Raw genomic sequence first — 13530 nt, 5'->3', positions numbered from 1 at the left:
TGGTCACAGAATGGCTACTAGTGGAGGAGCATGTGGCCAGACGTGTCAATCACCTGAGAAGGCTGGTGGCCAGGTCTGGTCACATGCTCCTCAACAGCAGCCATTTTATCGGTAGAACTGTCGGTCAATTTGTAAGGAAAGCTCCTCTAAGAGAAAGGGATCAATGTTTTTAAAGAATCCATCAGTGAGCTTGTTCTGACGGTCTAACACAAAAGCTTGTAGCTCAATTTTGTCTGTTTCCAAGCTCCTCTCAGTTGCTTTATGGCCACTGACTACCAGCTTTATTTCCCTGCAAAATGTATAATGCAACCCAATAGATGCATAATGCAACCTGTAAGACAGCTGCAACACCTGGGGCTGCAGGGAGTCAAACAAAATATCCGAGCTTTCCCAAGATACTCGGATAACACCCGAGCACGCTCTGGTAACACCCGTGTGAACTGTGCCCGGAGTTGGATACTTCTGTTTGGTTCTGTAGCTCGGGCTGAATACTGAAACTGGTGCGATCGCGCTTCTCTTTGCTCCAGGAGAACCTGTTCGGGTGAGCCCGCACTGACATTTATGTGCCCTGCTAAATTAACTCTTTATTTGCTGGGACACCTTTGTGTCCCGAAAAGTCTGTTTTGGTTTTGAATCCCTTGGAGTTCCATAAAAGCAATACAACTGCACTTTTGGACCAAACCGTCTTGCCTGTGTGAACGCTACCTAATGCCTGTTTGAGAGAGTGAATCCCTACAATGTTCTTTGTTCCTCTAAAGAGAGTCCAGGGTACTTGCTTCAGTTCAAGAGAATTACTTGTAACATTGAAAACGGGGTGGGCATTGCCTGAAAGGGCTACACCGGAGCAAAGATAATAAGAGTTACATCCTAGTCTGATTTTCGCTAACCCTGAGTGACACAAATTGTGCTGGAGAATAAAACTAAAATGAACACGTAAAGAGTAGCCATCATTTTTTTTTTTTCTTCCCATGAAGTGCACATAAAAAGAAGAACCTTTGTAATATATCTTATTAGAGAAATCTGCTTCTATCACATCCTGGACTGATCTTGTATTCTAAATTCAAGAGAAAAATCTGTATTCAGTGAAGATAGACCTTCCCATTACCAAATTAGGAAATGACAGTTGTGTGTTAAATTCTATGGAGGTGGAGGAGCTAGAAGCAGAGGCAAACATTTCGCTGCATGAAAACAGACAGTTCTCCATAGAGCTTTATAAGCACCAACTGTCATCTAATTAATTGGAAAGTCTGTCTTCACTGAAAGCACCACTCCATATTTTTTATTGTTTTCAGCTCTGGAGTGGCACTTTAAATGTAACCTCCCCCCCTCCCTGCCATTTTTTGGCACTGTTCTGGGCCTGCAGTACCATCTTGTGATGGCAGCTTCCGACTGACCGGAAGTCAGACGCTACAATCCAAGATCTCCGAGCAAGTGTTACGAGTCTCTGATAGACTTGTATTGAGAAGTGACATCCGCACAGCTCCATGAAACCCTGGAGCTGCAGACAGGTCACTTTTCGCCGGTGACCGATGAAGGCGGCAGGTGAGTAACAGACAGGGGGCAGGGGACGTATATTTAAAGCATCTCTCCAGTGGTGCAATAAAAAAATGCTGGAGTGGTGCTTTGATTTTACCCATGAATTGAGAATGAATGAGAAAGTTGTGTGAAAGTGTTTGCCCTCTTCCTGCCCCCTATCCTTCTGCATGTTTGTCACACTTAAATGTTTCAGGTCATCAAACAGATTTTATGTATATTTGTGTTATCTTTTGTCTAATATTTTACATTTGTTTGTTGATCTGAGACATTAAGTGTGACAAGCATGCAAAACAATGGGAAATTAGGAAGGGGGCAAACAGTTTTTCACCCCACTGTATATTATAAAGCTTCATATTTTCATCTGTACCAGTGATTTATGAAGGAAATGGTTACTCTAGCAATATTTCGTAGTGGCTGCGTCCGCTCTCTGCTTTATTGCTTCCCAGCAGGATCTCGTGTTGGTGGTACATACAGGAGTCTGCTTTACACGTGTGCAGTTTACCAATCAGATTATCGGTTTGCACTTGCCGCAGAGAAGAGCTGAAGTCATTTGTCTCATAGATACAATTGGCTGTTGAACACTGGGTGAAATTGACTTTGATTGCCAGCCATGCGAGCTCAGTCAATACCGGTTAGATAAGCTGCAGGAGGGGTTTCTAGAACCATCGCGAGGAGCTTACAAAGCTAGAAAACCTGAGGTTGATGGATCATTTAGAGGTGAAGTGCCTGAGAAGCAAAATGGGCAACGCCAGCCCGAAGAGAGACAAGGGAAATGGCTGCAAGTCTTTTCCCTCTAGAATGTCACTTTACAGCACATATCCACGGAAATGTTGCAGAAACTTTGTTTTGGAGAATGAGCTTTTGACTTTTCGCATATTCTCGGCCCTGCGCCAAAAGGCAGAGCGCGGCGGGCAGCCCGATGGCAGGTACTCCTATTCCAACTCCGTCTTTGCCTCTGTTGCAGCTTCTTTCAAGGATCACCCTCGCATTGCGATCTTGGGGCTCGATGGGACTCATGCACAGGCTCGTGGGCTCGGAATGACTGTCACTAATAGAGGAAATTCAAGAGTGGAAATACAAGCGACCTCAGCTAGTCGAACAAGGTAAGACTGGCGTCCATGGCCATTTACAGCAGAGCTGATGGCTGAATCCTGGATGAGAGAAGGCATGTGATGTGGCCCAGCTCCATAGTAATCTGCTCCCATGATGGACAGACCTGAGTGTGGATGATCTGCACTAAACGTCTACTTTTTCTTGTTTGACAGTTCAGCAGCTGGAGAAATGGATGAACTTGACTCAAATTTTATAAAGTCTAGGATCTTCACAGATGATAATGTTTCGCTGGCTCCATCTACCACCGAGCCTGTATTTGTCGAAGGTAAGTGTTGGGGAAATGTGCTGCTCGTACTGTGGATTTCGAAGACCTTTGTTTTCCTTATTCACGCATGTTCCTATCACCGGTAAGTGATGAACTCTGCTGTCCTGGAGCACTGCGCAGGATTTGTCCCTGCACCCCCCTCGTCCATCACAAATGGCTATGTGATCTTCAGTAGATCATTACATACTAGCCTACATCTAATAAACAAATTGTATTCTGCTGTTGTCTCTATCTCTGGATCAGGTTATCCAACTTTTAAGCACTGATTTTACAACCTTTTTTTTATGAGTATCTTGACAGGCTATTTTCTCCTTCTTTCAGATGCTTTTTATTCTTCTGTGAGAACTGAATTGGAGGGTGATGCTGTTGAATTTGAGTTTGAGTCTTGGAGCAGTGCCGTAGAGCCGCCTTATGCCAAAAAGCAGAAGAAAGAGGTCATCAAGCGACAGGATGTGATATACGGTCAGGAAAAAACTGCTATTAAGTCCTTAAGAATTACATGTCAATGTTAAAGGGAACCTGTCATCAGCAAAAAAACGCTATCAACATGCAGATATGGGGTTAATCTGCAACTTAATAGTGTCACTATCTTACCTGGCGAATGCACATAGCCGAATGCTGTGGTGAAAAAAATGAGCTTTATTCCCCAACAGGAGCATTGGTTTTCCGACACTGGTTCAGTAACAGCACCCCCGGCCCTGACTGACAGCCCGAATGCAGAGCCAGTGTCAGTCAGGGCCTGGGGGTCCGATGACAGCGGTCAGAGCGGTGACTGAAATCGTTTCATTTTCTCCCAGCGACATTCGGCTACGTGCAGACTGATTGATGGCTTTCTCACTGCCGGAATCAGCACTGATCGGCAGGTTGTGGAATTTTTATGCCACATTTCGAAACTTTTAACCCTGTAATAAAATGATGTGTCAAGTCAGACCCCAACTGCCGGTCTATTCATTCTCTATGGGGCTGCCAGATGAAGCAAAGTGCAGCACCACAGGTAGTGAATAGAGCGGCCATTGAGCATGTGCCCTGCTGCTCCATTCTAACGAGGATAAAAGTGCCTACTGGTCAGATCCCACCGTTATACCTGTTATTGGGTATCCTGCAAATGGTTAATAGCTTGTTTTCATCTGTCAGTACCTTTAAAGGGAACCTGTCATGTTGAGAATGGTATCTGATCTGCTGGCAGGATGTTATAGACAGGAGGAGCTGATCAGATTTATAAACATTTTTGTGATAAAAGTTTCATTAAAACTTTTTAATGAAAAGTTGTATTCACTTCAATCCCTAGTATGTGTCCAGTGGGCGGTCCTATTTAGTGGCTGATGGTCTTCACTGTATGACTGTGCATGCAGAGATGGCTGTCACTCACTGAGTAGGACCGCCCACTGGACTCTTGCAGACAAATACCAGGGACTTCAATGGATAAAATACAAGTTATAATCTTTTCCAACAAACCTGCATATCGTTCAGTTCTGCTTCTCCTTCTCTCTGCTAAGCTGTTTATAGATTGGAATGCATGTACAATGTGACAGGTTCCCTTTAAGCCTTGATCAGCTGAATTTGGAGCTTCAGTTGCAGTGAATGGGGAGAGCCATGGCCACCTCTCCTGTCACTGCGGCCGTGACTTGTGTCCTGGAGATAGATGCAGGTCACAGAGGTGGGACTCGCACCTATTAGGGTATCTGCACATGCTGCGGAAAACGCTGCGGGTCCGCAGCAGTTTCCCATGAGTTTACAGTTCAATGTAAACCTATGGGAAACAAAAAACTCTGTGCACATGCTGCGGAAAAACTGCACGGAAACGCAGCGGTTTACATTCCGCAGCATGTCATTTCTTTCTGTGGATTCCACAGCAGTTTTACAGCTGCTCCAACAGAAAACCGCAGTTGTAAAATCGCAGTGAAATCCGCAGAAAAACCGCGATAAATCCGTAGCAGTTTTGCACTTCGGATTTATCAAATCCGCTGCGGAAAACTCCGCAGTGGACTAGAATACGTGTGCACATAGCCTTAGATATTCTGATATGCCGTAAATATGTGTTGTGACCCAACCCCTTAAACTATGAAACAAAATGGCTTACAGCTCTCCTTTTATTGTTTTCAGAACTCATGCAGACAGAAATGCACCACGTGCGAACACTCAAAATCATGCTGAAGGTGTACTGTCGAGCACTGCGTGAAGAACTCCATGGCGGTAAAGAGGTGCACCAGCTCTTCCCGTGCGTTGATGAACTTTTAGAGCTACACTCGCAATTTCTGGCCCGCTTTAAGGAGAGACGTAAGGAGTCTTTAGAAGAAGGCAGTGATCGGAATTACATCATACAGAAGGTTGGGGATATCCTTGTGCACCAGGTGAGGATGTCTCTTCTCATCTCACTTCTTGTTACAAATCACATAAGTGACGAGAGACTTTCCGAGCTCTCTGACACACAGCTCTCTGCTCCGAGCTCTCTGACACACAGCTCTCTGCTCCGAGCTCTCTGACACACAGCTCTCTGCACCGAGCTCTGTGCTCCGAGCTCTCTGCTCCAAGCTCTGTGACACACAGCTCTCTGCACACAGCTCTCTGACACACAGCTCTCTAACCCGAGCTCTGTGCTCCGAGCTCTCTGCTCCAAGCTCTGTGACACACAGCTCTCTGCACCGAGCTCTCTGACACACAGCTCTCTAACCCGAGCTCTGTGCTCCGAGCTCTCTGCTCCAAGCTCTGTGACACACAGCTCTCTAACCCGAGCTCTGTGCTCCGAGCTCTCTGCTCCAAGCTCTGACACACAGCTTTCTAACCCGAGCTCTGTGCTCCGAGCTCTCTGCTCCAAGCTCTGTGACACACAGCTCTCTGCACCGAGCTCTCTGACACACAGCTCTCTAACCCGAGCTCTGTGCTCCGAGCTCTCTGCTCCAAGCTCTGTGACACACAGCTCTCTAACCCGAGCTCTGTGCTCCGAGCTCTCTGCTCCAAGCTCTCTGACACACAGCTCTCTGCACCGAGCTCTCTGACACACAGCTCTGTGCTCCGAGCTCTCTGCTCCAAGCTCTGTGACACACAGCTCTCTGCACCGAGCTCTCTGACACACAGCTCTCTAACCCGAGCTCTGTGCTCCGAGCTCTCTGCTCCAAGCTCTGTGACACACAGCTCTCTGCACCGAGCTCTCTGACACACAGCTCTCTAACCCGAGCTCTGTGCTCCGAGCTCTCTGCTCCAAGCTCTGTGACACACAGCTCTCTAACCCGAGCTCTGTGCTCCGAGCTCTCTGCTCCAAGCTCTGACACACAGCTTTCTAACCCGAGCTCTGTGCTCCGAGCTCTCTGCTCCAAGCTCTGTGACACACAGCTCTCTGCACCGAGCTCTCTGACACACAGCTCTCTAACCCGAGCTCTGTGCTCCGAGCTCTCTGCTCCAAGCTCTGTGACACACAGCTCTCTAACCCGAGCTCTGTGCTCCGAGCTCTCTGCTCCAAGCTCTCTGACACACAGCTCTCTGCACCGAGCTCTCTGACACACAGCTCTGTGCTCCGAGCTCTCTGCTCCAAGCTCTGTGACACACAGCTCTCTGCACCGAGCTCTCTGACACACAGCTCTCTAACCCGAGCTCTGTGCTCCGAGCTCTCTGCTCCAAGCTCTGTGACACACAGCTCTCTGCACACAGCTCTCTGACACACAGCTCTCTGCTCCGAGCTCTGACACACAGCTCTCTAACCCGAGCTCTCTGCTACACCGCTCTCTAACCCGAGCTCTCTGCTCCAAGCTCTCTGACACACAGCTCTCTAACCTGAGCTCTCTGCTCCACAGCTCTCTGACACACAGCTCTCTGCTCCAAGCTCTCTGACACACAGCTCTCTGCTCCGAGCTCTCTGACACACAGCTCTCTCCTCTGAGCTCTCTGGCAGACAGCTCTCTGCTCCGAGCTCTGACACACAGCTCTCTAACCCAAGCTCTCTGCTCCGAGCTCTCTGCTACACAGCTCTCTAACCCGAGCTCTGACACACAGCTCTCTAACCCGAGCTCTCTGCTCCGAGCTCTGACACACAGGTCTGCACCGAGCTCTCACACGCAGCTCTCTGCTCCGAGCTCTCACACGCAGCTCTCTGCTCCGAGCTCTCACACGCAGCTCTCTGCTCCGAGCTCTCACACGCAGCTCTCTGCTCCGAGCTCTCACACGCAGCTCTCTGCTCCGAGCTCTCACACGCAGCTCTCTGCTCCGAGCTCACACGCAGCTCTCGGCTCCGAGCTCACACGCAGCTCTCTGCTCCGAGCTCTCACACGCAGCTCTCTGCTCCGAGCTCTCACACGCAGCTCTCTGCTCCGAGCTCTCACACGCAGCCCTCTGCTCTGAGCTCTCTGACACACTTCTCTCTGCTCTGAGCTCTCTGACACGCAGCTCTCTGCTCCGAGCTCTCTGGCACGCAGCTCTCTGGCACGCAGCTCTCTGGCACGCGGCTCTCTGGCACGCGGCTCTCTAACACGCAGCTCTCTGCTCCGAGCTCACACTTTCTGCTGTGGTGTTGAAGCTGCACTTTGTGCAGTCCTTGAGAAGTAAATAATAATTATTTTTATGGCTGCAACATATTCTGCAGAACTTTACAATTAAGCAGGGATATGTGCAAACAGTATTGACTTTAAAAAAAATAACACACCATAAAATAAATGTTGATTAAAATATGTATTTTTTTTTTAATTTGTATGTGCTTATGTACCTGAAAAATTGCCATATTACGCACTTATTTTATATTTTTGTTTCTAACAAACACATTTTTTTTCCCCTTCCTTTAAAAAAATGCATGTTGTTTTACGTCTTATCAGTATAAAGCAGACTGAGAAGACCATAAATAATGTAAATGGAAGGTGTCTCCAGAAGGTCATTCTTCAGCCTTTTCTCATTTCAGCCTGATGTATTGTGTGCCGAGCCGCTATCTTTCTGTTCCAGGTCCCATGTATCTGGCCATAGAAATATCATTTGGTAGCTAATAATTATCTTGGTTATTGATTTACCATGTTGTATATTTTGGCATAATGATATTTTATATGCGCTTATGATATAAAAGAACTAAAAATCCCAGAAGAATCGGGTGCATATCAGGCGTTGTCTTAACCCATTGTCGGCCAAATGGAGCTGATAGTTTGGCCACACAGGTTACATGGAAAGTCTGCACGTGAGCATAACTTGTGTTTGAGTGACATTTTATTCCTAATACTTTGACTCTCTGCTCCCAGTTCTCAGGTGACACTGGTGAGCGGATGAAGGATAAGTATGGCATCTTCTGCAGTCAACACAACAGAGCAGTCAGCCAGTACAAGTTTCTTATGCGGGAGAATAAGAAATTTCAGAACCTGATGAAAGTAAGTAAAGGGTGCATGAAGCGAGCATTTCATTTTTTATTATAGTATCATTTTAGGTAACTTTTCAGAATATATACTGTCACAGGAATAGCACTAATTCTGGCTCTTATATGACTTGCATTTTGCATTTTCACTAGTTTTCCCCCTCTGTAGCCTCTCTCTAATTTTCAGTTCTCTCTGAGCTAGCGGACAGAGACTGGCTGGTATGATGTCTCCAATGCACAGTACACGTGCTTTTATTTCCCTATGTAGCACACAGAAGCTAGAGCAGTGTGGAAGATATAGCTGTACTAAGCTGTATAGATGTGAATCCAGCTCTGGGAGATGTAAAGCATTTGATTAACAGCTGATGCTGGATCTGAGTGTGCTTTCTTGCTTCTGTAGCGTTCTGCTCTTCCTCCCCCTACTTCATGTATGCAGAGTTTGGTGAAAGAACAATAACCATTAGGTATTAATGTTGTTTTTCTCCTAACACGTGCATAATCTAATGCTTGATGGAGCTTGTCATGTGCACGATCATGACAAAGGCAGGGAAATATACAGCAAGAATTAACGTGTCGCCACGCTCTTAAGCAATTCGTGCAACCACAGGGAAATGTAGCAGTATACCATTCTATATTGCAGGGAATCTGTCACCAGGTTTGTGCCACCTGATCTGAGAGCAGCATAATGTAGAGACAGGGATCCGGGTTCCAGCAATGTGTCACTTAATGTCGTTTTGATAAAATCCCTGTTTTATCAGTATGAGATTCACTAGGGACTAGTAGGGTTTTGAGCATATTCATGAGCTCTGTATAAAAAAGGAAACCAGTAAGGGGCATCTCTCTGGAATCAGGGTCTCCGTCCCTACATTAGGCAGCTCTCACATTGGGTGGGAAAAATTAGGTGACAGATTCCATAACTTCTGTGTACAATGCAAAAAGTGCAATGACTTACAGATCTGCACATAATACAATATACAGTTATGTTCAAAGGGAATCTGTCACTTGTTTCATTCTGCCCTAAACCACGGGCACCCTGATCCAGAGCCTGGCTGCAGGTCTGGCGAGAGAATTGCCAATCACCTGGAGCGGCGGTGGGATCCTCTAACTTGTCTGTGTGTATCCAATCACACAGCCAGGCTTGGAGTCATGGCTTGAGGGACGGGTTTCCTTTAGCTTGAAGCGCCCTCTTGTGGCATTATTCGGCAATTGCAAAGCTAAAGGCTTTTATTATTTGGTACTGATATGGCTGTTATGAACAGCTAGTGACTTATTGTCACAAATGCTGGGTATTTAATGTGGTGTCCCCAATATAGGAGATCGATTTGTCGATTGTAACCAAAATGAAGTTGTTGTTTATAATTGACTACAGTTCAGATCCTAAAATTGCCTTGTTATTGGTTTATGTCTAATTGCCAAACAGAAAATCGGCAACTCGACTATTGTGAGAAGGCTGGGGGTGCTGGAGTGTATCCTGCTGGTCACCCAGAGGATTACAAAGTATCCAGTCCTGGTGGAGCGGATCATACAGAACACTGAAGGTACGGGCCGGTCAATTATACATTTATTTCTTTTACTCACTCACATAGCGCTTTAGATGCATTATAATCGCTGTCCCCATCAGTCTCACAATCTAGATTATTATTATATATTATTATAGCGCCATGTATTCCATTACATAATAAATAACAAGTACAATAGTCTTGAAAATTACGGTAAGTGATTTAAATGGTTCTGTTTTGCCTGGCTATAATCACACCTAACATTTACCTTATTCTTTACGCCACTCGTACCTTCGGCATACGTTTGGGTGGGCATACCCGGTGTCCCCTCATTCCAGTAAATCAGCGGGTAGCATACGTTTGCGGCTGTTTGATCTGTACATTTGGTGCATATGGCCGCAGAGTTTCCCAGCATATCCACTGTACATAGTGTAGAAACAGACTCAGCTGAGCTCCTCTAATGATTTATTCTTATTGCCCATCCTTGGTTACAGAAGATTTTATTCCCAGACCGTTGTTTAGTCCAGTGTTTGAAGTGCATTGTCTACTCCGTTTTTATGATCCTTTTCTTGATTTCTAACAAATTTCTAAAATATCTATTCCTCACTTTATGCCTCCAGAAGGTTTTGTAAAGCCGGTAGTTCTTCTTTTTGTGCCAACTTTATAAACATCCCCTTGTTATTACAGTCTCGTAGTTTTAATCATGTAATTCTTAGGAAAGGATGTCAGATCTATATTGAAATGCTTCTGCTTGCTTTAAATGGGACTTCTAGACCTGTATGTCAGCTCTTTAAAGGGAATCTGTCACCAGGTTTTTGCACCTAATGTGAGAGCACCATAATGTAGAGACAGAGATCCTGATTCCAGCGATGTGTCACTAATTGAACTGCTTGATGTACTGATTTTTTTAAATGACTGTTTTATCAGCAGGAGGTTATCACTAAAGGACTAGTAATCCTGTTGCCTTGTAGTCCTCCATATTCATGAGCTCTGTATATGCCCACCCCCAGCACTGATTGGCAGCTTTCTAGGTACTCTGTGCACAGGCAGAAAGCTTCTAATAATATTAGGCAATATCTAATTACAAATGTAGTATAGTTCTTCTGATTCACTATGTTGCTTTCCCCATGTAAGACATTGCAGTAGCTTAGGTATCCATGGTTACGACCACTGGCAACGATTAAACTGAGTGATTGTAACCATGGATACCTAAGCTACTGCAATGCCTGCACAAGGGGAAAGCGACATAGCAAATCAGAAGAACTGTACTACATTTCTAATTGGAGGTGTTTGCAAATATGATTATTACTCCCACTACATATTGGGATAGGATCTTGGAGATGGGAATACCCTGTAACCTGGGTTGTTACTAGTGATGAGCGAGGTGTTATTACAGCTCCTTATCTGAGCATGTCTGCTCAGCACTAGTTGTCACCCCTCCGACGCGCTTTGTGATTCTCAGCTCCTGCAGAACTGTCAGTCCAGAATAATGACCTGTCGGGTTCCCCTACATTAGAAAGTTGTGTGACTGTTCACACGGTTTATTTCAGAGGGAACTGAAGACTTTGTGGCTTTATCTCGGGCTCTCACACTAATAAAGGAAGCCATCACAGAAGTAGATTCCCGTGTGCATAAAAGTGAGAAGGGCCAGCGTCTGGACGACATCATAAGCAAAATGGAGCCGAAGTCTAACGGCAAACTGAAGAATGGCATGACATTTAGGAAGCGTGACATGGGGCACAGGCAGCTTATTCACGATGGCATGCTCTACTGGAAAACTGCGTCCGGACGGTTGAAAGGTAATGGACTATCATCCGGACAATCCAATAGTGGCCTACTCGCACACTTTCACTTTATGAACCCGACTTTTCTCTTTATTCGTAGATATCTTGGCCGTTTTACTGACAGATGTTCTACTTTTACTTCAAGAAAAGGATCAAAAATATTTATTTTCTTCTGTGGTAAGTATGACTTAAATATAGAAGGGATATGCTCATTCTTTAGGCTCGTTCACACTGTATTCTCGGCTTGTGAAAAAAACAGACAGCACTAGGACCAAAAAAAAACGGATTGTGGCTAAATGGCTGAAAAGTACAATAATAATTTATTTAATTATTTTTTTTTATTTACAACTTTCATCATAGGGTCCAGGTCAGCATGATTACCAAACATGTACAGGTTTTATTTTTTTTAAATTTACTTGATGAAAAATAAAACAAATATTACTTATTGCCATTCCGAGAACCGTAACATTTTGAAGGGAATCTATGAATATGACCTATTCATGTGGGCATACAGGTAATAGAAATGTTACACTAATCCTACCTGTATGCCTCATATTAATGGTCTTGTTGCTGAGAAATGTTTCTACTCTTTCTGTATGCTAATGATTTCTTCCAGGCTCCCGGGCCTGCGGTGCTGTAAGAAATCCCTGCCCTCTGTTTTCATGATACCACTGCTCTCCCTAATTATCCCCTCATTACACTGTTTACTGACTGGCTTGATTAATGTTATATTTTGATATATTGGACTTTTAGGAACGTGGAAATATATTTATCTTTTCATTAATTTTTAATGGGGGGAAGAAGGTGATACATACTAGTATTTTTAATATTTTATTAATAATATAATTTTTTACTGTATTTTGTGGTGCCCTTAAGGTACCTGAACCTGCAACTGTCTGCTTGTACTGTATACAGCAATACTGAGAGTATTACTCTCTATAATATAAATCACGGCCTCCCATGGATGCGGGCCACAGGCTGACTGTCATATGGGTCGTGAGCGTCCAGCTGTTAACCTGTTAAATGCTGCTGTCAGCCTGGGACTGCGGCATCTACAGCGCACTTCCTGGGGGTGTGTGGTTCTAACCACCCTTTGGCACGCCAATGGGATGCCATGAAAACTGGGGGTCTACTAAAGACTTGTGTACTCCTGGGAAAGGCAGCCCATGTCTGGCATCTTTGGGAGGACTTTTTTTTTTGCTATCAACAGCAATACTGTGATATATATATATATATATATATATATATATATATATATATATATATATATATATATATATATATATATATATATATATATATATATATATATATATATATATTGATATTGTAGGCTGGCAGCTGGACAGGTGGTGGACAGGGGGAGGATGTGTGTCCTCGAGGAGCCCAGCCTCTTTAATGTAGGACCCGGAGCAGCAGGCTCCAGCACACATAGTGCAGAGTGGTGTTTTAATGGGTCCTGGAGCTATTCACTTACCTCCAGGTCTTGTATTGTCTGATGTAAGGCTGCTGGGGCTGTCTCACTTGGTCTGTGTGTGCTCACGATGCGGAGGCCTTGTATGTGCTGCTCAGACCCTGCTGGAGTCAGAGAGTGAAGATTTACCACTTAAACGGGTGAGCCCGTGCTTTGTATGGACTGATTATTTGCCATTTTTGTTCTGTTATATCCCAGTTTTATTTTGTTCACCAGACTGTTTATGGGCATTTAATAAACCACCTGTTTGTCTTGAACCGACGAACTAAATTCCAGTGTGTGAACCAGCATCTACTTACAGTCCGAATTCAGCTCACCTGCGGGGGGCGGTGTTGGAGCAGGCTCACAGAAGGTGTTCGGAGGTGCGAGTCCCATCCCAGGCTAGTAGAAGGGGGTGTTTACTTGGCGGTGGATGGGGTCTACCGACATTTTTTGAAAGCCCCCGCACTTGCTTGGTTTCAATGTGATGGACTTTGGGGGGGAAAATGGACGCCTGAGGCGCTGTTATGGCAGATTTCGATCTCTGGCACCAAGATCTG

At 45.1% G+C, this 13530-nt stretch overlaps 1 protein-coding gene across 4 annotated transcripts in view; it reads left to right on the top strand.

Moving 5' to 3' along the window:
* The window catches only part of ARHGEF18 (Rho/Rac guanine nucleotide exchange factor 18), a 91118-nt gene that overhangs the window by 55943 nt on the left and 21645 nt on the right, over window positions 1-13530 (top strand). For all 4 annotated transcript variants that reach the window (XM_069741729.1, XM_069741723.1, XM_069741713.1 and 1 more), the window contains 8 exons: window positions 2501-2639; window positions 2802-2914; window positions 3236-3376; window positions 5018-5265; window positions 8125-8250; window positions 9655-9772; window positions 11284-11532; window positions 11618-11694. In XM_069741729.1, the coding sequence (XP_069597830.1) occupies window positions 2501-2639; window positions 2802-2914; window positions 3236-3376; window positions 5018-5265; window positions 8125-8250; window positions 9655-9772; window positions 11284-11532; window positions 11618-11694 (1211 nt within the window). The remainder of the gene's footprint in view (window positions 1-2500; window positions 2640-2801; window positions 2915-3235; window positions 3377-5017; window positions 5266-8124; window positions 8251-9654; window positions 9773-11283; window positions 11533-11617; window positions 11695-13530) is intronic.

This window comes from Ranitomeya imitator, chromosome 1 (genome assembly GCF_032444005.1).
Source record: "Ranitomeya imitator isolate aRanImi1 chromosome 1, aRanImi1.pri, whole genome shotgun sequence".
Lineage (NCBI taxonomy): Eukaryota > Metazoa > Chordata > Amphibia > Anura > Dendrobatidae > Ranitomeya > Ranitomeya imitator.
The sequence above is the reverse complement of the archived record's forward strand: the minus strand, read 5'-3'. Positions and strand labels throughout refer to the sequence as shown.